We start from the raw sequence: 25,107 nt of genomic DNA on the forward strand, positions 1-25,107 counted from the left end.
AAAACAAGTAAATTTTAATTTGAAATGCTGTGAATTAGAATGGTTTGTATTAAAGTGCAAACTTTATTCCTAGCCATATGGTTGTTCCTTATAGCTAAGTGTGAAGCTGTACCTGCTAAATCTCCCTCAGACAAGAAATATTTAAAAAGCAACAACATATACATTGCTAAGATATTCTGAATATTTCTACTCTGAAGGGGTGAAAATCTTCTCAACGTTCCCTCATAACTTCAGGTTGCTGATCCAAAATAAAAAAGGGTTGATGAGGAGCCAGAACCTTTCATTAACTGCATCTTTGCTTTCCCATCTTTAATTGCCATAGGGGTGAATTTGGGGAAGGATGATTGCAAAGCTCAAAGAGAAGAATTCTCCTCTTCCCAGCTATTAACCTTCCCCTTTTAAGTGGTCTATTGCACTGGAATTGGACTCTAGAAGAATCTTCCATTGACTCCAATGAAGGACTTAAAACAATCTGGTTAATGAAGATTAGCTGAGGATGGAGGGACGTCAACCATAACCTCTAAGTTCCTGACTTGCCCCAATTTGTCAATTAATACCACTAACAGAATATTTGGAAAATATTTTGTTAAATGCCATTCATTCTGCACAATGAGGCACATCAGAGGTGCTATTCAACCGGTTCGCACTTATTCGGGTGAACCGGTAGCAGTTATTTGGCATGGGTCGCTGAACCGGTGACAATCCCTGGCTGGCCACACCCCCAACCCGGTCGTCCGGTTGCTCACTTGCGATCGTTCTCCTAGCTTTCCGTTCCCCACGTCCTCTTTCTCCCTGGGGAAAAGAAAGGCATGTATCACTTTCTCCATGTGAGTTAAAGTGTCTGGAGTGAGAAAGAATGCGGTCTCACAGAGGGGGTGGGGGTGAATCAAGCCTTGGAGCACTTTTGCAACGTAAAAGAAATGCATTTTGGAAGCAGGTCTTCTCCAAGGATTCCCCATGGATACTGAAAGTATTGCTTTCCCCTTGTGAGTGAAAGTGCTGGAGTGAGAAGGAGTGCGGTCTGACAGAGGAGGTGGGGGAATCCACTCAAGCCTTGGAGAAATTTAAAGGAGCTGCTTCCAAAATGCTTGTCTGTTAAGTGCTGTGTGTGTGTGTGTGTGTGTGTGTGTGTGTGTGTGTATGAGAGAGAGAGAGAGAGAGAGAGAGAGAGAGAGAGAGAGAGAGAGAGAAGAAAGAAAGAAAGAAAGAAAGAAAGAAAGAAAGAAAGAAAGAAAGAAAGAAAGAAAGAAAGAAAGAAAGAAAGAGGAAGGTAGAGAAAGAAAGAAAAAAAATAGGAAGAGAGAGAGAGAGAGATAAAACTCTGTGCTATTATTTTTAATTGTTCCATTATTTATCATGTGTTAATATTTTATACTGTCCCTACATCTAGAGTGATTTTTCTGCCTTTCTTTTGCCCAGGGCTACCACATATTTTTCAGGGTTTACATGCATTCAATGTCCAGAGCATAAAATACACATGTGTTTAACAAGAGTTGAAAGGGACCTTGGAGGTCTTCTAGTCCAACCCCCAGCTCAGGCAAGAAAACTGAGGATGCCAAACTCTGAGGAGAATTTCTGGGAAAGGTGTCAAAATAATACTTAGAAGGGACCTTGGGGTGAACCCTATACCATTTCAGAGAAATGACTGTCCAGGCTTTTCTTTAAAAACTTCCAGTGATTGAGCACCCAGAACTTCTGGAGGCAGGCAGTTCCACTGGTTAATTGTTCTCACTGTCAGTAAGTTTCTCCTTAGTTTTAGGTTGCTTCTCTCTGTTCAGTTTCCATCCATTGCTTCTTGTTTGCATTCTGCTTCTTTGGAAAATACATTGTCCCCCTTTCTTTGTGGCAGCCCCTTAAAAGCCTGTTGCCTATCACACTCTTGAGTGAAGCATGTGAGCCATTTCCTCCTTTCAGTGGTCCATGAAAGTACATCTATAGTATGCAGATAATAAAGTCAAAAAAGGTGAACAACATTTTTACAGAACTATAGATAAGTTGAGGCTGGGTGACAAGGAATGGCTGGGAGAGGAAGGGCCAGGTGAGGCACCCCTTGATGTGAGTGACATTGAGTTGGCCATGCCCACCCAGTGACATGACCACCAAGCACGTCCACCCAGTCACATGACCACTAAGCCACACCCACCCAGTCACATGACCACAAGCCACGCTCACCAAATAAGCCACGCTCACAGAACCGGTAGTAAAAAAAAATTAAATTCCACCACTGAGGCACATGGAAGAAGAACACATGAAATCCTTGGCGGGGGAGGGGAGAGAGAACCATGATAGACACTGACTTTGAATTTCCTTCAAATAGCTTTTAGCTTGATAATCAGAAGAGAATTATTCTCAAGGCTTTGTTCCAGATGTAACAATGGTACACAATTTTATTGATAAAGGAAAGTCTGCATATGAAAACATATGTTTAGACAAGTCCTCCTTGGACAGTTTCCTATGCAAGGAATGTTTAATATTCAAGGGCAGAACTCCTGTTGCAACCTGAAGAGCTTCAAGAGGGAGATAAGTGAAGCCAGTGAGCTTCCAAGCATAATTCAGAATCCTGATTGTTATCTATAGATCCCTTTATGGGAACTGATCAGGGGTGGGATTCTACCAGTTCGCACCTATTCACTAGAACTGGTTGTTACCATTCTAAGCAGTTCGGAGAACCGATTGTTAGAAAAAATTACTGGCCTAATCCTGTAAGGAAGGCAGGAAGGAAACATTCTGGTGTTGCTTACAGAAGCTTCCTCTCCATTAAACCTTATTACATTCTTGGCAGGACTAGACTTCCTATCTCTGCAATTTCTCTGGAGGTTTTTTTCCCTTCTTTTGCTGGTACTTTGCTTGTGTGGAGTGACCATTCAAAGTTACAATGGCACTGAAAAAAGTGACTTATGACCATTTTTCATGCTTATGACTGTTGTAGCATCCCCACAGTCATGAAAGGCCAGGCGAGGAGATGCGTGCCTCGATGTGAGTGATATTGAGTTGGCCACACCCAGCCAATAACATGACCACCAAGCCATGTCCACCCAGTCACATAACCACCAAGCCATGCCCACCACCTAAGCCACACCCACAGAACCGGTTGTTAAAAATTTGAATCCCACCCCTAGAAAGAGCGCAGTCTGGTTATTTGTGGTATTACCTGTTTCTGATTATGTCTGTCTGCCTGATTAGATTTGACAACATTGGCACGAAGCAGAGCCCTATTAAACATCAGTTCCTTCACCAAGCAGTTCTCTGTAGATTGTTGTGTGTCTGTTTTCCTTCTCCTTGTTTGGAATTGTTTTACAAGCCAAGCTTTAAATTTATTGTCCTTTTATTCATTATATTTCAATATATTTTCTTCCATAAACATTTTTGAGATATGCTCAATCTAGGAGCGTATATAAAATATAAAAACTATATTCATATTGTTGAATGGTTTAGAATGTAGCAGCCAAATAGTATGAGTTTAAAAAAATATGAATTCAACTTCAAATTGGGGATCATGATAATATCACTATAAGCAATAGTAGAAATATTCTACAGAATAGATTTTGGGATTTCTAGGATAATGTGGGCTGGCAACTATCCATAATATTTATATCATAACTTGATAAATGGCAACTGTGTTTACTATCTGGTAACAAACATTTTTTTTACATTTGCAAGTTAAAATCTTCTTTGAATTCATAAAAATATAATGTTGTTATAATAGATTCATGGTAATTATTCAGTTGTAATCTTGATAATACCAAGCACAAACAGTATGCTTTAATTAATATCAATATCTGCATACCTATAAAAACACAATTAAATTTAGAAATGGATATTTTCCATACTGTTAAAGAACTCACAACTATTTTATGATAAAAAGGATTAGGCTTCCAAGCGTAAATCTAGAAGGATTTGAGTTCATTTTGCTTAAAGTGTTTATTCTAATCCTACCTTGAAATAATTTATCTTCAGAATTTGCCCATTTAGAAAAAGCAACATAATCTTTATTTTAGTTGAAACAAAGCAAAACAAAAACTTATTCTTTCAGAAGTATTGTGTTTAGAAATTAACATTAATTCTATTATATTAGGTTAAACATACAATTTGTACATCTATTTGGAAAGAAGCTAAACTGAGTTCAGCAAGCCAGATTTCTTAGTAAGTGGATTTTGGATTGCAGCTTTAACTTTCATTGAAGGAGAATAAGTATTTCTGGAGAAGCAAAATGCAGATTCAAATATGGAAACTTAACACACTCTGTTTCCAAAATTTGCCTCATTGCAGAACTCCACACTGGAATGATTTCCTGATTTGTGGTATCATACTCCTTCATCTTAAGTGCTGTGATCCTTAACCACACAGAATGAATCTTTGGAGATTATGGCATTCATCATTTATAAGACTTTGTACCCTTATATATAATACAAAGTAGAATAATTTCCTGTAGTTTAATACTCTTCCACTAAAACTGGAAGGGAAGGTGGAGACAAAATGGATTTCAATCAACAATATGATTCTGGACAAGAATGCCTCTCCTCCTATAGTAAGATGAGTTAGGTAGGATAAGTTACAGATTTGCATCATACACAAAGCTAAGCCATGTCTTTCTTAATTATGTTAATTAAGGTAAGATTAACTGGATTGGGACACCCTATGAAGCCAACATTAAATGACATTGTGATTTAGTGCAATTTGCCTTGGTGCTCTCTGAGGTTGTTTGTTTGCTTGCAGGCATTTCATTACATAGCTAGGTAACATCATCAGTGCTAGTATGAGGTTTTCCCTGCCAGTGTTGGTGAGGGTGTAGTATTGTCCTTGGTAGTTTACTTATGGGGTATTGTTTCTGCTTGTTTGTCTGATGTCAATCTCTGCTTATCTTGGTGTTGTTTGTTGGAGAGGATCTGTTGTGGTTTTGTTCTGACCCAAACCCTTGTCCAATAAAACAAACACCAACCAAAGGGAACAGAAACCTTTTAATGATTCTTACAAATCCCTGGTTAAAAGGCTGCTGCAAACTAATTAACTTTGATAAGCACGAGCCTCGCCAAAATTGTGTGAGGGTGCCAAAAATAACAGATAAGGTTACCTAGAAATATTTTACAACACAAAAATCTTCAAATACCAACTAAGAAACTACAATGTCCACGAGGCTCGAATTTCAAAACGTCTTTGCTTCCTGCAAAGAACGTCTGATTCACAGCTGGCTTTTATCTTCTTGAACAAGGGATCATTACCTTGCAGCCTTACTCCCAAGGCCCCCCTGCTGCTGCAGCTGCTCTTTCCTGCTAGCAAACCTGCGCTCACACGCACTTGGCACAGGCTCCTCAGGAACCTCCTCATCACTGCTGCCAGCCCCCACAATCTCTGAAGGCAGCAGTTCACTCCCTAATGATCCTGGCCCCTTATCTGAGTCCTCGCTCTCCTCAGCTATCTGCACCTGCTGCTGGCTAACCACAACAGGACTTTTTATTTCCTTCTTAGCTTTTTTATTGTCTTTTTTGAATGGTGTATAAATATGGATTATCTCTATGTCCATTTATAGTATATCTAATTTGTCTGAATGACAAACTTCCAAAAATACCCCAGTTTTGTTAAAGTTGGCTTGCTCTAAGTTGAAAATGTTAAGCGGTTGAGTCTCTCCATACATTGTGTCTTTAAGTTTTCAGTGTGTCTTCTGACTGGTGTTCATGGATGCAGTCTGTTCATCTTCTGCCTGTCATAGCTACAGTCCTTCAACTGTAGGTTATTGCAATTTATCAGTTCAGCCACGGTTTTAGTTCTGCAACAATATTGCGAAATGTAATGTTCTGTTGTATACAAAGCAGCAGTTAAAAAAAAAAAACTTTGTCAAATCAGATATGGGACTTTGGGGTTCTAGGTACATGTACTATAATGATCTTAAACCCTCTTCTTCTAAATATACATGTGGCCTTTAAGTATATAAATGATGCTTTCATTATAGCTGGTTTTATATTTCAGTACTTCAAACTGTTTCAATGCTTGAGTCAACAACACTACAAAATTGCTTTGTCACTGCTAATAAAACAAAAGTTCATAACACCACCCCCCAGTAAAAATGTATAGTCGCCCCTTTGTAAAATAGTATTTTATATATTAAAAAAACACCCAGTTTATACTTGATTGGAACCATCCAGAATTGGTTATAAGATAGGCAATTATACTGCATAAATCTTTTTAAATAAACATTGAATGAAAGTTTTCCCACAATATGCTAAACTATAGCTTAAGAAAACCACAATGGCTGGATTCATACATGCCATAAATCAAAACAAAACAAAACATCTCGATGAGATGAATAAACACCATCAAATAGTTCACTCCAACATGTTCTGCCTAGAATTATCCAAGCATCCCAAGCAGAAATAATTTCTCCAGAGATCCTTTTACCCAAACATACTGAAACCTGGGAATCTTCTCACCAGTATAATATAGACTTCAATTTTACTAGAAATATAATACTGAAAATATATATCCTCTGCACTGATGGTTTTATTCTGAGTGGGCCAAAAATACAAGTAAATCAGTCATTGGAGAAAATAGTGAAGTATTAACTTCCTCAGACAATCTCAATGTTTGTATAAGTTAACAATAAAATGCTCCCCACATCCCCCAGCCTTGTCCAAATTGAACATGTTGCAGTAGCTACATTATCAGTTTGAGAAGAAACTTTGAAAATGGATGGAAACAGGTTGGTAACCACTTGATAACCTTCATTTTGTGTTGTCTAAATTGTTACTTAAATACCAGTCCATAAATTTACATTATACAGTATGTTCTAATGTTAAATTACCGGAAACTTTAAGGCACGTGTAAAAGTTTTTTTAAAAGTCTCAGACTTTTAAATTAGGAATGATATAGTCAAGATTTCCATAGTTGGATCATAAGAAACACTTTATTCGGACCAGTCCATCACCCCACTCCAGAGATGGTATTCAGCACATTCTGACCAATTCTGGATAACCAGTAGCAGAAATTTTGAGTAATTCAGAGAACCAGTAAATACCACCTCTGACTGGCCCTGCCCCCATCTATTCTCTTGCTCCCGAGTCCCCCCTGATCGGCTGGGTCTTCTTTGGTTGCTCTGCACAGGAGAACAGAGCTGGAAAGCAGGTTAGTGGGGAGGGGAAGAAATGGGATTTTGCAGTAACCTTCCCCCAGGAATGGGGAGGGAATGGAGATTTTACAGTATCCTTCCCCTGCCATGCCCCACCAAGCCACGCCCACCAAGCCACACCATACCCACCAAGCTACACCCACACAACCGGTGGTAAAAAAATATTTGAATCCCACCACTGCCTACTCCCACTGTTATGAAGAGCTGTTAATACTACCATACCTTACTAAGTTGTTAGTACTATCTGGATCTTGTGCTGTTACTGTGCCCACAGTTGTTCCAATTTTTGCATTTTCATAAACCTCCATGATGTAGGATGGAAGAGTGAACAATGGTGCCTCATCCACATCTCCAACAACGATCTTCAACATAGTCACATCTTTAAAGGGTCCTAAATGTGAGAAGCGGAAATCGAGGTGGGTATTTGCTCCTTCTATGCTAAGAGTATAGGATTTCTTTTTTTCATAGTTGAGTGGCTGCGGAAAGAAAAAATAATGATGCATTACTATGGAGAGTTGGTTTTTAATTCTCAGTATAAAATGTATTTTTTAATTACCTTAAGTGCATTGCTATGTATGTTTATAGCTTCTGTGACATTTACAAAATGGTTCTAGCAGTAACAGCTCCCTTATTATAGTGGCAACTGCTCCCTAATTTGTACTAGATTTATAGTACTTTTTGTTAATACTTCTTTTAGTTTAAAAAACTCCAGTTCCTTTTTGTGAAATTGTTGAACAAAATACTTCAGTTGTATTTGAACCCATTTAAGTCATTTTCTCTAAGAGCGCTTTTGTTCTGACAAACTTTCAGTCTATCCCTTTTTCAATAATACAGTATTAATCATCCTCAGGTAGCCTTCAGCTGCAAATGTTGGCTTGTATTATTGCATTGAAAAAAAGATATCTTTTTTCCACTTATGTGCTCTGTTAGACAGAGACATGAGGTGTGGTGGAAAGCAGAGCTCTGAGGTTTCTATGGGTTGAGCATTTAATTGGTAAATCTGGAAATCTGTTGCAGAAATATAGTAGAAACCTTCAAAGGAGTGTGAAAGATAGACAAAGCAGGCAATTATACCTGACTTTTCCTGGAAATGAGTCTGAGTGAATCTTCAAGAAAAGATTAATATGTATAGTGCTTGGATACTGGCCCTAGCATCCCTATGCACATGGTTGCCTGTAATATTTTAGCTTGAGTTGACAATCCTGAGATTCAATTAAAACCCCCCACTATTTATGGTTCTAATATCTCCTAGTAACCTTTTGTGTGTCTGTCTGTGTGTTTTCTCCCATGAGATTATCTTTTTTTCTGATCTCCAGTCCATATTTTCCTCATGGGCAACAAAATAATTATATAATATATAAATTGCACAATAGTTTACATTATTTAATAATTTAAAGCAATGTTCCTTTGAACTAATTTTTGACAGATACAAAATTAATTAGAGCAAAGATGAGAGTGGATTATATTAAACCTATATCATGCCCAAAATCCCAGGTATGGATGAAAAGTCAAATATTTATGAGATTCTTGCCTCTATTTCTTATCAATATTTAGTAATAATGTTTATGACAGTTTGAGAGAACATCTATTTACATAATAACATTAGTATGTACAGTAACTAAGAGTAAGCCTGAATTACATGTTCACATTCTCTTAACCATATGTCTACTTGATTTGGGTGAAACAATCCAGCCCAATTAAGTTATGCTTGATTTCTCATTAAGGGTCATTTGGGTCTTAATGTAATTCAGGACCAGTCATTTCTGGACTAGGTCATCATAGTATTGACACTGATTTTTAATATATTGCCATTTTGAATGGATTCTTGACTTTTTCTTAAACCATTTTTTTCAGTTATAAGAACCAACCAACCAATCAACAAACAAACCATGATGTGCTATGCTGTGCACACTATTCTATCTGCCACCCGGATCCATTTGGAGTTTCATCAAAAAGTTTGTTAAATCTCCTAGGCTACCTTACATGGCTAGAGGTTCAGTGGGGAAATTCAGCAGTCATGTAAAGCTGATTGATTAAACGGCTCCTGCAATTAGCTTCTGAATAACATGAACATGGAAGGCTGAGGCATAAGTGTTCCCTACAAGGTCGATACTATGCAGAACTCATTTTGGATAAGGAAATAATGGATTTAATCAGGGAGGAGGGAAAAGACAATGTGGCTAATATATCTTCAGGGTGCTTTGCATGTGAAACAGGAGTTGATGTGGTAATGCTCATTGAAAATTCAATTAAGTTACTTATGTTTATTTATTTATTTTATCTTCTCAAGGACCTATCTGGACAATAAGGCTGGAAAAAAAAAAGGCAGAAGAGTGATTGTTACCTTAAATGCTGAAATTATCAATGTTTTTTTCAGATCAAACATGAAAATATGGATAATGTCAGTGACCATTATTTATTACTTACTCCGCCAGTCTAATGTTTTATGCAATTTCTTGAGGACCTGAAAAGCTTATATGCACTGAAAGATTTTCTCACTGACATTTTCATTTGCAGCTTATCATTACTTCCATAAACATACACAGTGGAATATTAGCTTAATGTCTTCCTGTGAAATAAATATTGGTAGGTATACAGGCTTGTATACTTAGAATATGAAATAGCTGGGTCTTGCCAAGTTATACATTCTTGAGGCATTAGAGGCTGAGGCCAAGATAGCTGAGGCCAAGAACCGAGCAAGTTAACATGCTGAAAGCCAGAGATTAAATCAATCCTAGTAGGCAGAAAATGAGGAGGAAGGGGAGGAGTTAGCATTAGGGTTCTGCTTCAAAACTCTGATTATAGAGGTTGAGTAAGAGAAAGAAAAACAGAAGATAGCATGCACAGCTCCATTCTATACCTACTTTATTTTGTTCTGTATGTCAACTGAATATTTAAAACCATAGTATTTATGTGTAATGATGGATTGTCATCTTTAGATACAGGCATGAATGTAGCAATTTATATGAATTCTTTTTTCATGGGTGAATCACCATCTTGTAGCAGAAATAATTATATATGCCAGCAATAATTTTCATGAGTGTATGGGAGAGCAGCAGAGGTGGTATTCAGCAGGTTCTGACCAGTACTGGAGAACTGGTAGTGGAAATTTTGAGTAGTTTGGAGAACCGACAAATACCACCTCTGACAAGAGATTTTACAGCATCCTTCCCCTGCCACGCCCACCAAGCCCTGCCCACAGAATTGGTGGTAAAAAAATTTTGAATCCCAGCACTGGAGAGCAGGACATCTGGATTAGGATCTAGGACAACTTGCTGTGGCCAATTTGCCACAGCCAACTTTCCATGGCCAACTCACCATGGGACAATTCATGTTGGAAATCTTAAAGTGAAAAATGTTATCCACCATTATTTTCTAGAGTTTATTTCCATTTTTGTCAATGGAAATAAGGTTGAAGAAACAGTGGTGGATAATATTTATCATGTTGAGTTACCCCATATGGAATTGTCCCATGGCCAGTTGCCTTGCAGTGAGTGGGCCATGGCCAGTTGGCCATTGAGCAAACTGGCCACAGCAAGACAGCCAGGGCAAGATGGCCACAGTGAGTTGTCCATTCTGTGTGGAATATGACACATTTTATAAGCAATTTCTATTTAACTAATTAGATTTATATCCCATCTATTGTTCAATTGCTTAAGGTCACATAGCTTTTTCCCATTATTCCTACTTTTGAACAACTATTCTTGGGTTGTGTGAGAGAGAGAGAATGACTGGCCTGAAATAATCCAATGCATTCTCATGGTTGAGGATGGACTAGCCATACATACATAATTTTAGAATGAATTTTTCATATTTAAAGCAGTGCTCATCTATCTCTTCATTTCTATGGCAACCAAAGATGGCCTGAGCGTTCATGTATGTTTGATGAAATTTATCAATTTCAATTGGGTCACAGAAAATGTATACATGGCATATCAGGTATGGCCACCCAAACTCTTCCATTATATTGCCAATAATATGCAGTTTCTAATAACATGGAATATATTAAATATCTCCAAACAATCATATTAGCTACACAGCATTATTTTTAAATAGTGATTTATTTTTTACTACAGCACATTTCCTTCCCCCCACCCACTCATTTCCATCTTCATGGCAGAATATGACCCCTGGCTTGCCATTCGAAGAAGAGTATAATCCTCATCTCAAGTAAAATAAAACAAAATAAAAAATTGAGAGCCCTTGTTTTAAACCATGAATTGCCAAGTTAAATAGAAAGAAGATGCTACTTTTTAAATTATGGTGAAACTGAATAGGATGGGATTATTTTGTCTGATCATGATTCATTTCCCACTAGTCCCTTTTGTATTTTCCCAATTGGTGCTGTCTCTCCACTGGAGTCTGGTTAGAGGAAAAATGATTTATAAAATAGAGTAAGATAAATCCCAGCATTGAACAGATTTTGAATTCAATTATGTTTCCTTTGAAATGGTACATTTCCAAACACACATGTCAGGAATAATTCTAGATTCAAACAAACATCTTGTTTGTCAAGGATTCTAGGATCTTTAATATCTTTCACAAAGAAATCTTTTGCAATTATTTTGCTTACCTTCTTCAAGGAAATAATTCCTTCCCGTGTTTCTTTGTCAGTTGATATAGAAAATATTCCAGAACCATCCCCATTTATGATACTGTATTTCATGTCTGCATTTGACCCTATGTCTGCATCAGTGGCCTTGATTTTGCCTACAGCAGAACCAACCTGTGCTGATTCAGGAACATACAGCTGATAATGTTCTGAAAAATATAAAAATATAATGAGACAGTAATACAGTTTAAGAAGGATTTCAGCATCAGCATAGAAGGGATAAATTTGATGAAATACATGAAACTTAAATTGTATCATCAATTTATAGTATCTGTTCTAGACTGATTGTAAAGATTGTAGGATACTGCTCCTTGGAAGAATAAAACAACAAAATAAAGAATTCCAACAAAACAAACAATTTACATGTATGTATGACTATACTATTGTCATGCATTCCACCTTTTATTTTTAACTGGGGATGAAGCAGTGTGTTTGGAAATGGGGTGACAGCCTTTTTTTTTTTTTTAATAAAGTTTTATTTGGGTTTTCACACATACAAAATACAAGTAAAACATCTTTTTTGAAAATAGCATGGTCCCGGGTTGAACTTCTTTATACAGACACAAAACTCAATTTCATGCTCTTTTTTTTGTTCTATTCCATATCTTATACTATTCTACATTTTCTATATAGTTTTTCCCCTCTTTTATTTTTCTCAATTTTATTTTGATTATCTCATCTCAATTCAAATCATTATATTTATACTTTTGTCTGTTCTGTTTCAATTTCATATTATCTTTTCTCATTAAACAAATTTTCTCCTGTAGTTACTAATTGGAGTATGACACCTTTATATCTTTTAATTACATCCATTCAACTCTTATTTAAGCTTCAATATATACCTTAAGTTTATGACCTTCAATATAATACATAATACATAACTTCCAATCGAATTCTGCTTGGTATATTCTTATAATACACAGTATATTATTTTAAAAAAAGAAAGATTGTAAATATATGTAATTATAAACCCTCATTCCATTCCAATTCAGTTCTATCATTAATAATCATTAAAACCATAACATCTTTAACACTTCTTTTCAATTAAATATCATACTTCCTTAAAGACACATATAATCTCCATAATTAATTTTTCCCTTATTTCTCTTCACATATGTTTTGTAAATCATTAAATATTCATTTTGTTACATTTGTTTATTGACAAGCATTCCACTGAATTACAATAGCTATTTTATCAAACATTTTAATCATACATTGTTTCATATTTTTTAAAATTATTTCTATTTCTAATATAACAATACTATCTTATGTACCTTTGCAGAATCCCTTTTTCCATTAAATATTCACCCATTATCTCTAAAGAGGCCCTGTTTCTCTACATTTTGTTTCTGTCCTTTATAACTTATTTTCCTTTCTTTCTTCCCTCTCATCTTCTCCCTCCCTTTTTTACCCCCTTGTCTCTCCACCTCTAATTCTCTCTTCTGCATTTCCCTCTTCTGTTGCTTTCTGATTCCACACCTATTTTTCACTCTATTTTTTTGGGAGTTGTTTTTCCCAATCTTAAACTTTCCATTCTCTTTCCCCACTTTCCTTCCCCCCCCCCACCTAAGATTACTTGTTCATTAAAGATGGCTTCCTCTTTGTCTCAATCTTCTTGCTCTGCAGGCATTTCTTGTTGTCTCTCATAATTCCAAATCTCCATTTCTAAAAACTGAAATACGAAGCTAAAAGAACCTCTCCTTTCTTGTGCATCTTCTTTGTACTTTTTAAGTTCCATTTTCAGTTCTTCTAAAAGTGGAGCCATTTTAAACAGTTTTAAACAACCACCCGATTGATTTTAGTCATTCAAATACAATAACCAAAAATCCAGAAATCATGAAGTAATCCAAATAGTACCAAGTTATTACTTCTTATTTCTTTTTCCACTTTCTCTTCCTGGGGTTTTTGTTGCGATATTTCAGTTAAAATGTATCTTTTGGAAGTCTTGTTGAGATTTTGCTGTAAGTTCTTTTTTAATTCCAGGCAGTCTCCTCCCTTCCAGATGCTGCCCTTTTATCCTCCTTCTCTCCTTTCCTGTCTTCAAAAGCCCTCGATTATCCAGAAATCTTTACTATCCCTTTGACTTTTTATTTTCAGCATTAAATGCCTATTAATGTCAAAGTGGATTTTTTTCCAATTTCTTGTTTAAGTCTCTTAGCTGTCAGTATAGGAAAAGGGGGAAAAAACTCAAATCTTTTCCCTTTTCTCCCTCCTTCGCAGCTTAAAAATCTTCTTAGGGAACAATGTTATTGGTTTTTTTTAATAGTTTCAATTTCAGGGTACCTTATTTGATGCTTTTGCTGTTTGACCCGGTCAACCAAAACTTTCTCTTCTTATCTTCCTACTGCACATTCTTTTCTGGTCAAGTTCTTCTTTGTGGTGGCCATTTCTGACCACCGCTACAACCGCCTTCAGGAAAGGGAGTAATGGCCAGCTGGGGAGGAGAGATGCGGCTCTCCTCAACCCTGCAGGCAATCTCCCCCTTCTTCATCACCTCTATGGGGTGGCTTAGCCCTGAAACCAGCCAGCTTGGGGTGCTCCAGCGGCGAACACAGATCGAAGCCTTGTAGAGACAAGGTTTCGGTCTGTCGCCGTAGAAGCTCAAACTGGAAGTGACAGACTTTTTAAAGTCCTACCCAATATATATATTCAGTCAATGAGAATTACCCACAGGTCTTTTACACCATCCAAATTAACAAAATACAAGTGGTGTGTTCATCATGCCATGCCAAGATAAATAAATCACATTATAATTGAACATGACGGCCTTGTTCAGAAAGTATGCTAGGACAATGGCTACCTTCCCACACAAATCCTGTTAAACAACCCTGTAAATTACCAAAAATTATTTGTTTATACAAGTTGTAGAGTCAGAGGACTAGCAGAGTTAGATTACTTACTCTAATTTATCCAAAACTACAGGACTGGTTACTAAAAGTTGCTACTTAAAAGAGTTAAAAAAACAATAGAAAATGTTGCTTGTTCCAATAATGTTCTCCGTGATCTATTTGTATATCAGTTACCAATAAATCTTGCTGAAATAAAATTTATGCTGGGTACCAAAGCACAATGATCAAAAGAAAGTTAACTCTCAAAGAAAATAATCTCAGGAAATTTCTTTTGTAAGAAGTACATCATTTCAAGAAAAAAAAATGGTAGCGCCTCTAAAATCCCAAATTATTCTGCCCAAATATTGAAAGAGCATGCAAACCTTGCTAGAGCTATGACACTATGCAGCTAAAGCTCTTTTGGACACACTGTAGCCCTCGCTTAATATCCTACTTTGAATGGGAATCCCACAAACATGAAATAAAAGTGACAGACTTCTGCTGTGATTTCATCGCTATAGAAGTTGAAATTCTAAAGTAATCTTTAAAAGCCACAAAATCAGTGGCCATAACAGTTGTTCTTTTGACCAAATCCATAACTTTGTTGAGCGTGAAGAAGCACTGGCTTTCTTTGGGACTCATTTGTGTTATATTCTTAGAAGTCATGCTGTGTAATGCGACTCAGTAGTTTAAGTATAGTAAAATTTTAAATGAACATAAAGGATCTGAGATCGTTTCTTTTGTTTCCCTGAATTGTTTGACTTTGGAACTGCAACAGCATCTACATCTTTGAAGCCATAGAGGGGAAAAAAAGAATACAACACTTTTGAGCTTGCATCGTTCTTGCCTCCCAAATGGCCAAGGAAACAAGGTCTGAAAATTTCACTGAGTTAAAAGCTAAGCAATTTAAAAACCCTGAATTGAGTTCTCTTCCCACCACATTGATGTGTCTTGCAATTGTAAGAAACTTTACCATTCAAAACTTTACTGCACTGAAGCAGATTATTTCTTAAGAGAACATTTGTGCACCCACCAGCTGACCTTAAAATGAAAAGAAACAAAAATGTACTTGCACTCTGGGGTTAAGAAAGCTGCAATTATGACTGCAGTGGGTATTACAATACAGTTGAAATTACCACTTGGCTATCTTGAGACATGTAGCCTGGAAGAATTTTGTGTGTGGGGTGGGTGTGGGTGGGGGGGAATGGAAAGGTAAAATCAAACCATTATTTTAAAATTCAACAAGTTCAAAATCAATATTGTAAATCAAAAAGTAGGAGAAAAGGTTGTGAACCTATTTGTAATTAGCAAAATGTCCCCAGTTTCCAGGTATTACTACATATCATTTATGATAAATACATCAAATTATTTCTTTTTGTGCATAACAATAGACACCAGATCTCTCTGGCAAATTGAAAGAAAAAAAGGACAAGTACAAAAAATGGAAAGAAGGGCATACAACTATTCTAAGGCAGAATATCAGCAGATAGCCAGAATCTGCAAAGACAAAGTCAGGATAGCAAAGGCTCAGAACGAACAAACACTTGCAACAAAAGTCAAAGATAATAAAAAAAGTTTCTTCCAACATATAAATAACAAGAAAAAAATCAAGGAAACAGTCGGTCCACTAAAGAGAGAAGATGGCAAGGAAGTAACAGGCAACAGAGAAAAAGCAGAACTGCTTAACTCATTCTTTGCCTCTGTCTTCACGCAAAAAGAAACTATAGCTCAACCCACCAAAAACATAACTGTAAAAGACAGACCAGAAATAAAAGTTAAAATAAGCAAAAAAAAAATTAGTAAGAGAACACCTGTCTGATTTTGATGAAAACAAATCACCGGGGCCTGATGGATTACATCCCAGAGTTTTAAAGGAGCTGGCAGAGGTCATCTCAGAACCACTGCACCATATCTTTCAAAAATCCTGGAGCACCGGGGAACTACCAGAGGACTGGAAAAGAGCTGATGTGGTTCCCATCTTCAAAAAAGGGGAAAAAAACAGACCCAGGAAGCTATAGACCAATCAGCGTAACATCAATACCCGGGAAGATATGGGAAAAGATAATAAAAAAACAGGTCTGCCAACATCTAGAAACAAGTAAAGTAATAACTAGCAGTCAGCACGGGTTTGTTAAATCATGCCAAACCAATCTTATTTCATTCTTCAACACAGTGACTAAATTAGTAGACCAGCAAAATACCGTGGACATAATATATTTAGATTTCAGCAAGGCATTTGACAAAGTAGACCACAACCTACTTCTTAGTAAGCTAAAAAAAAAGTGGAATAGATAGTACCACCACTAGATAGACTCACAACTGGCTGGAAAACCGTACTCAATGAGTAGTCCTTAATGGGTCTAAGTCTACATGGAGGGAAGTAAGCAGTGGGGTGCCACAAGGTTCGGTCTTAGGCCCAGTACTCTTCAATATCTTCATTAACGACTTAGATGAGGGAATAGAAGGGGAACTTACCAAATTTGCAGATGATATTAAGCTGGCAGGAATAGCTAACACCCAAGAAGATAGGCTTAAGATCCAGATGGATCTTGACAGACTAGAACACTGGGCCATATCTAACAAAATGAAATTCAGTGTAGAGAAAAGTAAAGTCCTACACTTAGGCAAGAAAAACCAAAAGTACACATATAGACTGGGTGAAACCAAGCTCAACAGCAGTAACTGTGAGAGGGATCTCGCAGTCTTAGTGGACAACCAGCTAAATATGAGCCAGCAGTGTGCAGCAGCAGCCAAAAAAGCTGATGCAATCCTAAATTGTATTAACAGAGGGATACAATCAAGATCAAGGGAAGTACTAATACCACTCTATAAAGCCTTAGTAAGACCACACCTGGAGTACTGCATCCAGTTTTGTTCACCACATTATAAAAAAGATGTTGAGACTCTAGAAAAAGTACAGAGAAGAGCAACCAGGATGATTAGGGGACTGGAGGCTAAAACATACAACAAGCGGTTGCAGGAACTGGGCTTGGCTAGTCTAGTAAAGAGAAGGACCAGGGGAGACATGATAGCAGTCTTCCAATATTTGAGGGGCTGCCACAGAGAGGACGGTGTTGTGAATCAATAAAAGTTAATAACTTAAATGCAAATCAGGGTTTGAAAACCTGCACACTTGATTGGTCCTTATACAACAACTTTGGATTGGGCCAGAACTAGTCCCTGATTGGCCACTATTTGGACTATTCTTATTGGTTATTAGTTTGAACTTGTTGCTCATCTCATTGGGTAATAAGGTAGCAGCTAACCCTATAAAAGGGTTACTGCTGCCCATAGCCTTGCTCTGTTCTGTTCTATTTACTGTTATTAAAGAGTTGAAGTCACTGGTCAGATGTCTGGTCTCCATTATTCTCCATACTTAACACTGGCGACGAAGGTGGGATCCGGAGACCGAAGAGCTGACTAACCTACAGAGCAACCAACAGAGCACGTGGTCGAACACGCACCATCAACGGCAACATGGCCAGCGGTGCCGTACCACCCGCTCCATTCAACCCAGAAACCGAAGACTGGGAGGCATACATGGATCGGTTCCAGATGTTTCTGGAGACCAACAATTTGAAAGATGCAACAACCGGCAAAAAAAGAGCTATCTTTCTAACTCACTGCGGGCCTACCGTGTTTAAAATGGCAAAGTCACTTGCCAAGCCAGCAGAGGTAAAAGAGATGGACTGGGACGTCCTCGAGCCTTTACTACGGGCTCACTACGCGCCCACCGTGCCAACTTTAGTCAGAAGACACGAGTATTACCAGAGGGACTAACGGAAAGGTGAAAGCCTTGCCAATTACATCGCGGACCTCTGCAACCTTGGAGGCCTCTGCGGATTTGCAGACTTAGAAGAAGCCCTCCGGGACCGCCTGGTTCTGGGCCTAGAAGACGGCACGATCCAGAGCAAAATTATGGCTAAGGGGGACATCAGCCTCACCGATGCCCTTAAAGAAGCCTCGGCAGCGGAGGCGACCAAGAAGTCGGCAGCCCGAATGCGCCGCACCAACGCACCGCTACGTAAACTCGCCACTGATACCTCGCCTCACTCAGAGAGACACCCGGTATCAACTCACCACGAAGACCTAGAGTCCCCGTCCGACAGCGATGAGGAAGAGGTCAACCAACTTCGAACGGAGCGAGACCAGTCCACACAACACTCATTTCGACCGTGTGCCGGCTGTGGAGCCAATCACCCACGATCCGGCTGCAAATTCCTCGACGCACTCTGCCGAAATTGCGGGAGACGAGGTCACATCGCAAAGGTTTGCAGAAGCAAAGAGAACTCCAAACCCCAACAGGCCGAATGCCAATCTTCAGGATTCTTCGGCACACACCGAGAAAAATTGAACCACCAATGGGGAAACCACTCCTACAGAAACAAACCGTCCACCACTTCCACCAGGCGCAAAGAAACCCGGCGGGAGGAGACCCACCAAACAATCACCATAGGCCACGCTACATCCCTTGATGCCGGGAAAATGCGAGTAAAGGTCGCCATCGAAAACAAACCTTGTGTGATGGAAGTGGACTCGGGATCTTCCCTCTCGATGGTATCGTGGAAAACGCTACAACAGCTCATTCCAACGATTCGCCGCCAAGACCTTAACCCTCAAAGGGTTATACTCAAAGACTATCAGGGTAACAGAATTCCCGTTGTCGGGTCCTGCAGATTCCAGGTCTCATTCAAGGACCGCACCGTCGCGCTACCACTGACTGTCGTGGACCGTGACAGGCCTAGCCTTTTAGGCCTTCAATGGTTCAGACCGCTCGGAATCACTGTAGCTGGAGTCCACAGGGCCGAGAGCAGCAATTGGGAGGAAGCACTCGTGCAAGAATTCCAAGACATTTTCGCGAACGGACTAGGCAAGTACAAGGGGACCCCGATCTCGTTTAACTTGAACCCTGAGATAGCACCCATCCGCCTTAAGCCGCGTCGGGTGCCGTTCGCCTTGAAGCCTAAAATCGACGAACAACTCGATAAGCTAATAGCGCAGGGCGTACTGGAACCCACCGACCACGCCCGTTGGGAAACCCCGATAGTGACGCCTATCAAGCCTGATGGGTCCCTAAGAATTTGCGGAGACTACCGGGCCACCTTAAACCACGCACTGCAGCAAAGTACAACACTTGCTCCATTCCCTGGGTGGTGGAAAGTTTTCGCCAAACTAGATCTAGCCCAGGCGTATCAACAATTGCCTGTAGATCCAACCACAGCCGAGGCGCAAACGATCGTAACGCATAGGGGCGCATTTAAATGCAACCGGCTCCAATTCGGGGTAAGCGTCGCCCCAGGAATCTTCCAGAGTTTAATGGAAAGGTTGTTACAAGGGATAAGAGGCGTTATCCCATATTTCGACGATGTACTCATCGCCGCACCTAACAAAGACATTCTAGAAAAACGACTCAGAGAGGTTTTACGAAGATTCCAAAATGCAGGCCTCAGAGTAAAAAAAGATAAATGCCAGTTATGTACCGAAAAAGTAGAATTTCTGGGATATCTCCTGGACAGCCAAGGAATCCATCCCACCGAAGACAAATTACGGGCAATTAAAAAGGCCCCCACTCCAAGGAACAAGGCAGACCTACAGGCGTTCCTTGGACTTATCAATTTCTATAATGTTTTTTTACCCCACAAAGCAACGGTAGCTGAACCATTGCATAGACTATTAGACAAAAAAGCAACGTGGGTGTGGGGACAATGGGAACAACATGCTTTCCAACAAGTAAAGAAATTGCTAACTTCTGATTCTGTACTTATGCAGTACAACGAGACTCTGCCGCTCACTATCACGTGTGACGCATCACCTTTTGGGGTTGGGGCAATTTTGGCCCACGTATTACCAAATGGAGCGGAAGCCCCCATCGCGTTTTTTTCGCGAACCTTAGCTAAAGCTGAACGAAATTATAGTCAGCTGGACAAAGAAGCTTTAGCTATTGTGGCTGCAGTTAAAAGATTTCATGAATATGTTTATGGCCGCGCTTTTACAATAATCACTGATCATAAACCGCTACTGGGAATCATTGCGGGTAATAAACCAACCCCGTATATATTGTCCCCCAGAATGACCCGTTGGTCTGAATTCTTGGCGGCCTACAACTACACCTTGCAACATCGCCCGGGGAAATCAATTCTCCACGCTGATGCATTGAGCAGAACGCCGCTTCCAGACTCTGTTGTAGATCCAGCCCCCACCATCTCAACACTACAGATCGAAGCTCTACATGTGCCACCATTGACGGCTAGAGACATTGCCTTTGAAACAAAACGTGACCCAGTTCTGCAACACATCCTACGCTGGGTTGAACGGGGGTGGCCGACAGACCAAATAGCACCAGAATGGGCGCCTTTTAAAAGCCGCCAAACCGAGCTGTTTTCCCAGAAAGGCTGTATCTTGTGGGCGATCGAGTCGTAATCCCCAGCAAATTACAACAAACTGTTTTGGCGGTATTGCATGAAGGACATCCGGGTATCGTGCGGATGAAAGCACTTGCACGCAGCTACGCTTGGTGGCTGGGAATCGACAAAAGAATCGAGGCCTGGGTCGCTACTTGTCAACGTTGCCAAGACGTCAGCAACGCTCCGCCTAAAGCAATCCCGACCGAATGGGAAACTCCGAGGGGACCATGGTCCCGTATTCATATTGACTTTGGGGCCTACCAAAGGACACACTTTCCTTATTACCGTCGACGCCTATTCGAATTGGCTCGAGATCCATCGAATGAACACAACTACAACGGACTCAGTTATCAATAAATTAAACAGACTATTTGCCACACATGGGTTCCCAGACGTGTTGGTCTCGGACAACGGCCCACAGTTTACTGCGTTACCCTTTGAACAATATCTTGCTGATCGGGGCATCCGCCATGCACTAACCTCGCCCGCGCACCCTGCGGCCAATGGACGTGCAGAACGCATGGTACAATTTGTAAAAAAGACCCTTCACAAAATGGAATTCGGCAACATTGACGAGAAAATCAATCGAATTCTCTTGTTACAGCATATCACGCCCCACAGCGTGACCAACAAAACACCCGCTGAACTTCTTATGGGGCGGAAACTAGAGATCGCACCTTGACCGGCTCCACCCCGCATTCGCACCGGAAAAGCCCTTCGGCTCCAGCAGCAAATGCCAGGAATTTAAGGTAGGTGATTTAATCTTTGCCAAAAATTTTCCGGCGACCCGTTGTGGATACCCGCAACCGTTACCCACCTCACCGGGCCTAGATCTTACCGCCTGCTAACAGACGATGGGAGGGTGTGGAAACGTCACATAGACCAACTCCGATCGAGATTACCACCCAGCGCCCATGACTCCCCGGGTTCACCAACTCAAGGGGGAGGAAATATCGAGGGAATTGACTTTGATATGACAAATAGCAGGCCAACGGAAACCCTACGGCCCAGCGAGACACTGGAACGTGAAGCGGGGAGGGAGTTGACTTTTTCAGGGAACTGTAATACGGGGGAAACCGAACTGCAAAACCCCGAAGAAACACGGAGTAGCGGAGACAACCAGAGTGAAAGCAGCACGGAATCACCGTGCAGCGAAACAGAATTTAATAAAGATCATCCAAACACTCCACCGGAACCGGACCTTAGACCAAAACCGGTGGAGCCTCGGAAATCATCCAGGCAGACCAAACGGCCTGTCTATCTTGAGGATTTTATTACAGCTCCCCTCAAACGGAACCCAAGGGGGAGGGGTGTTGTGAATCAATAAAAGTTAATAACTTAAATGCAAATCAGGGTTTGAAAACCTGCACACTTGATTGGTCCTTATACAACAACTTTGGATTGGGCCAGAACTAGTCCCTGATTGGCCACTATTTGGACTATTCTTATTGGTTATTAGTTTGAACTTGTTGCTCATCTCATTGGGTAATAAGGTAGCAGCTAACCCTATAAAAGGGTTACTGCTGCCCATAGCCTTGCTCTGTTCTGTTCTATTTACTGTTATTAAAGAGTTGAAGTCACTGGTCAGATGTCTGGTCTCCATTATTCTCCATACTTAACAGAAGGGATCAAGCTATTTTCTAAAGCTCCTGTAGGCCAGACAAGGAATAATGGATGGAAACTAAACAAGGAGAGATTTAACCTGGAACTAAGGAGAAACTTTCTGACAGTGAGAACAATCAACCAATGGAACAGCTTGCCCTCAGAAGTTGTGGGAGCACCATCACTTGAGATTTTCAAGAAGAGATTGGACTGCCATTTGTCAGAAATGGTGTAGGGCAGGGGTTTGGACTAGATGACCTACAAGGTCCCTTCCAACTCTGTTTATCTGTTAAACCTGTTAAAACCTTTCACAAACTACCTCTTCATTCTGGAGTGCTACAAATCCATGCACATGCTATTTGAAAATAACTCTTTTTCTGCAATTTATAAGTAACTATGAATTGAATTTGTCTGATGTGATATTTAATATGTCCCTCTATCTTCTAAGTTGGTCAGTAGTTAATGATGATCAGTTTTTAATTGGTAAACAATATAGAAAAGCTTTAAATAATTTTCTCTCTCTCCCCCTCCCTCTCTCTGTCTCATTCTAAAAATAGTAGACAACTTTGGACTTTGTTTGGATTTAAAGCAGGCTGAGTTTCCTGTAAACCGTGAGCACTCAAACATGTTCAATAAGGAAACACCCGTCTGTTCTAAGAACCACACTTATTTTCTGTCAAGGGAAGATTGGGCAATTTATTCAATAATAGACAACAGAGGGAAAGATCAATGAAAGAAAATGGATTCCCAATAATGTTTTTGCAACAATGGCAATTCCTTTCTTTCTTCTGGAAGTACATCTTGCTTTGGACATTTTTCAGTTTGCATGTCATCTTCTTATAGAAATGTAATGTAGTGTTTAAGTGTTCGACTAGGACTGAAGAAGACTCAAGATGAAAATCTGCTCACTGTTTTTCCAATTTATACCTAAGGATGGTACTAACGTGCCCTAACATCTTTCTTCACTTTCCCACTATGCTGTCATCTTTGGACTGGATTAAGTAGCTCTTAGGTGCATCAGTTACAAAGCTGTTGATAGTATCTGGCAACAGCTGTGATGTGTATAAAAACTATTATGTTTGGTAATACAAAATCAAATCACCAGTACCAAGTGAGATCAGATATGGGCTTTTTCGCATTTTAGGATGATGAAGTCAATTCTTCTCTTCTCTAATTCTTATTAAGCCTTGCTTACCAACATTTTGCTCTTGTCTCCCTAAACAGCAGGATACAGCAAAGTGTGAACCATAAAGAAAACTACTTGCCAGACCTTGAAATAGCACAATACTGAAAACAGTGCAACTTTGAAATGATGAGGAGCCCTCCCTTATTATTTTCCACACAAAGTACAGAGGCAACAGGACATAAACATGTGTTGCTATATTAAAAAGGGAACAAGAGCTGGGAAATTCTAAAAAAAAATTATGGTTCATTATGATTCATCTTGTTTTATGATGTTATTATTTTTTTAATGATGTGACCAATATGGGAGGTGATTGTAAATGAACATAAAACTCTTGAGGAAGAGAAACAACACAGTTATTTTATTTTAATTTGCAGGGTTTCTGTGTGCACATTGCAATCTTTGAACATAATGGACAATTTCTTTGAAAAACTGTCCTTTCCATGACAGGATCTTGTTTTCTTTAATAGGTGAATAAAATTTCTGTTCATTTTATGCAAATGTGATCGTATATCTTTAATTCATTCATCTTATAGGAGTTCAACCAAGGTTCTTGTCCATTTGATATCATGAACACAGGTTGGTGTAATGATTAAAGTGCTACACTCGAAACTTGAAGACTGTTTGGATACAAAAGCTTACTGTGTGAATTTGGGTCAGTAACTTTCTCATCACCCAGCCCATCTTACAAAGTTCTTGATCTTGTCTGGAAAATAAGAGGTGGGAATATTATGTATATTGCCTTGTAAAAACAAAGACAGGACAGAAAAATAATGAAGGGATGAGTGAGTGAGTGAGTATCATGCCATTGCTAGGAAATGGATGCCCTATAAATATTAAATAAATGAGACTCTAATTCAGTATTGAAATGGACAAGAAATTGTATCCATATCTATAATTTCTATGAATTATATATTACACTACACTACACTACACTACACTACACTACACTACACTACACTACACTATATATAAATGTCTGCATTCAGCCAGGTTGCCTGTTGGTTGATCATGGATCCAGGCTTCCATGAAGAACACTTTGTATTAGCTATTTTTGTCGCTAAAGCAAGTAGAGACAGTTTGTTTCTCAAAGAAAAGTCTTCTTGCCAGAGTCCCTCCTGATATTGAGTTGGGAACAGAAGTAGTAATCAGAGAGGACTGTGGTAAGAAGAAAGTAGATACAGTAGAAGTAATGGTGGGCATTTCTGACTGTTGATAACCCATGGATTCAATAAAAAAAACAATGCTGGCTATTGAACCTGACTTGTATGGGGCAGTGTTTGTCCTGCTAAAGGTTTGCATGCCCTGTCTTCTAGCTACAGAAGGTGGAGTTAACCTATTATTTACTTGTCCCTCTT

The 25,107-nt window shown here is 39.4% G+C and overlaps 1 protein-coding gene across 4 annotated transcripts in view; it reads right to left on the reverse strand.

The window, feature by feature from the left end:
- The window catches only part of CDH18 (cadherin 18), a 659,070-nt gene that overhangs the window by 54,179 nt on the left and 579,784 nt on the right, over positions 1 to 25,107 (reverse strand). For all 4 annotated transcript variants that reach the window (XM_087961171.1, XM_087961173.1, XM_087961170.1 and 1 more), the window contains 2 exons: positions 11,694 to 11,881; positions 7,343 to 7,596 (listed from right to left, as the gene is read on the reverse strand). In XM_087961171.1, the coding sequence (XP_087817297.1) occupies positions 7,343 to 7,596; positions 11,694 to 11,881 (442 nt within the window). The remainder of the gene's footprint in view (positions 1 to 7,342; positions 7,597 to 11,693; positions 11,882 to 25,107) is intronic.

Source organism: Notechis scutatus, chromosome 3 (genome assembly GCF_049901735.1).
Source record: "Notechis scutatus isolate UNSWTSFEM ecotype Mainland chromosome 3, rNotScu1.2, whole genome shotgun sequence".
In the NCBI taxonomy this organism is placed as follows: domain Eukaryota; kingdom Metazoa; phylum Chordata; class Lepidosauria; order Squamata; family Elapidae; genus Notechis; species Notechis scutatus.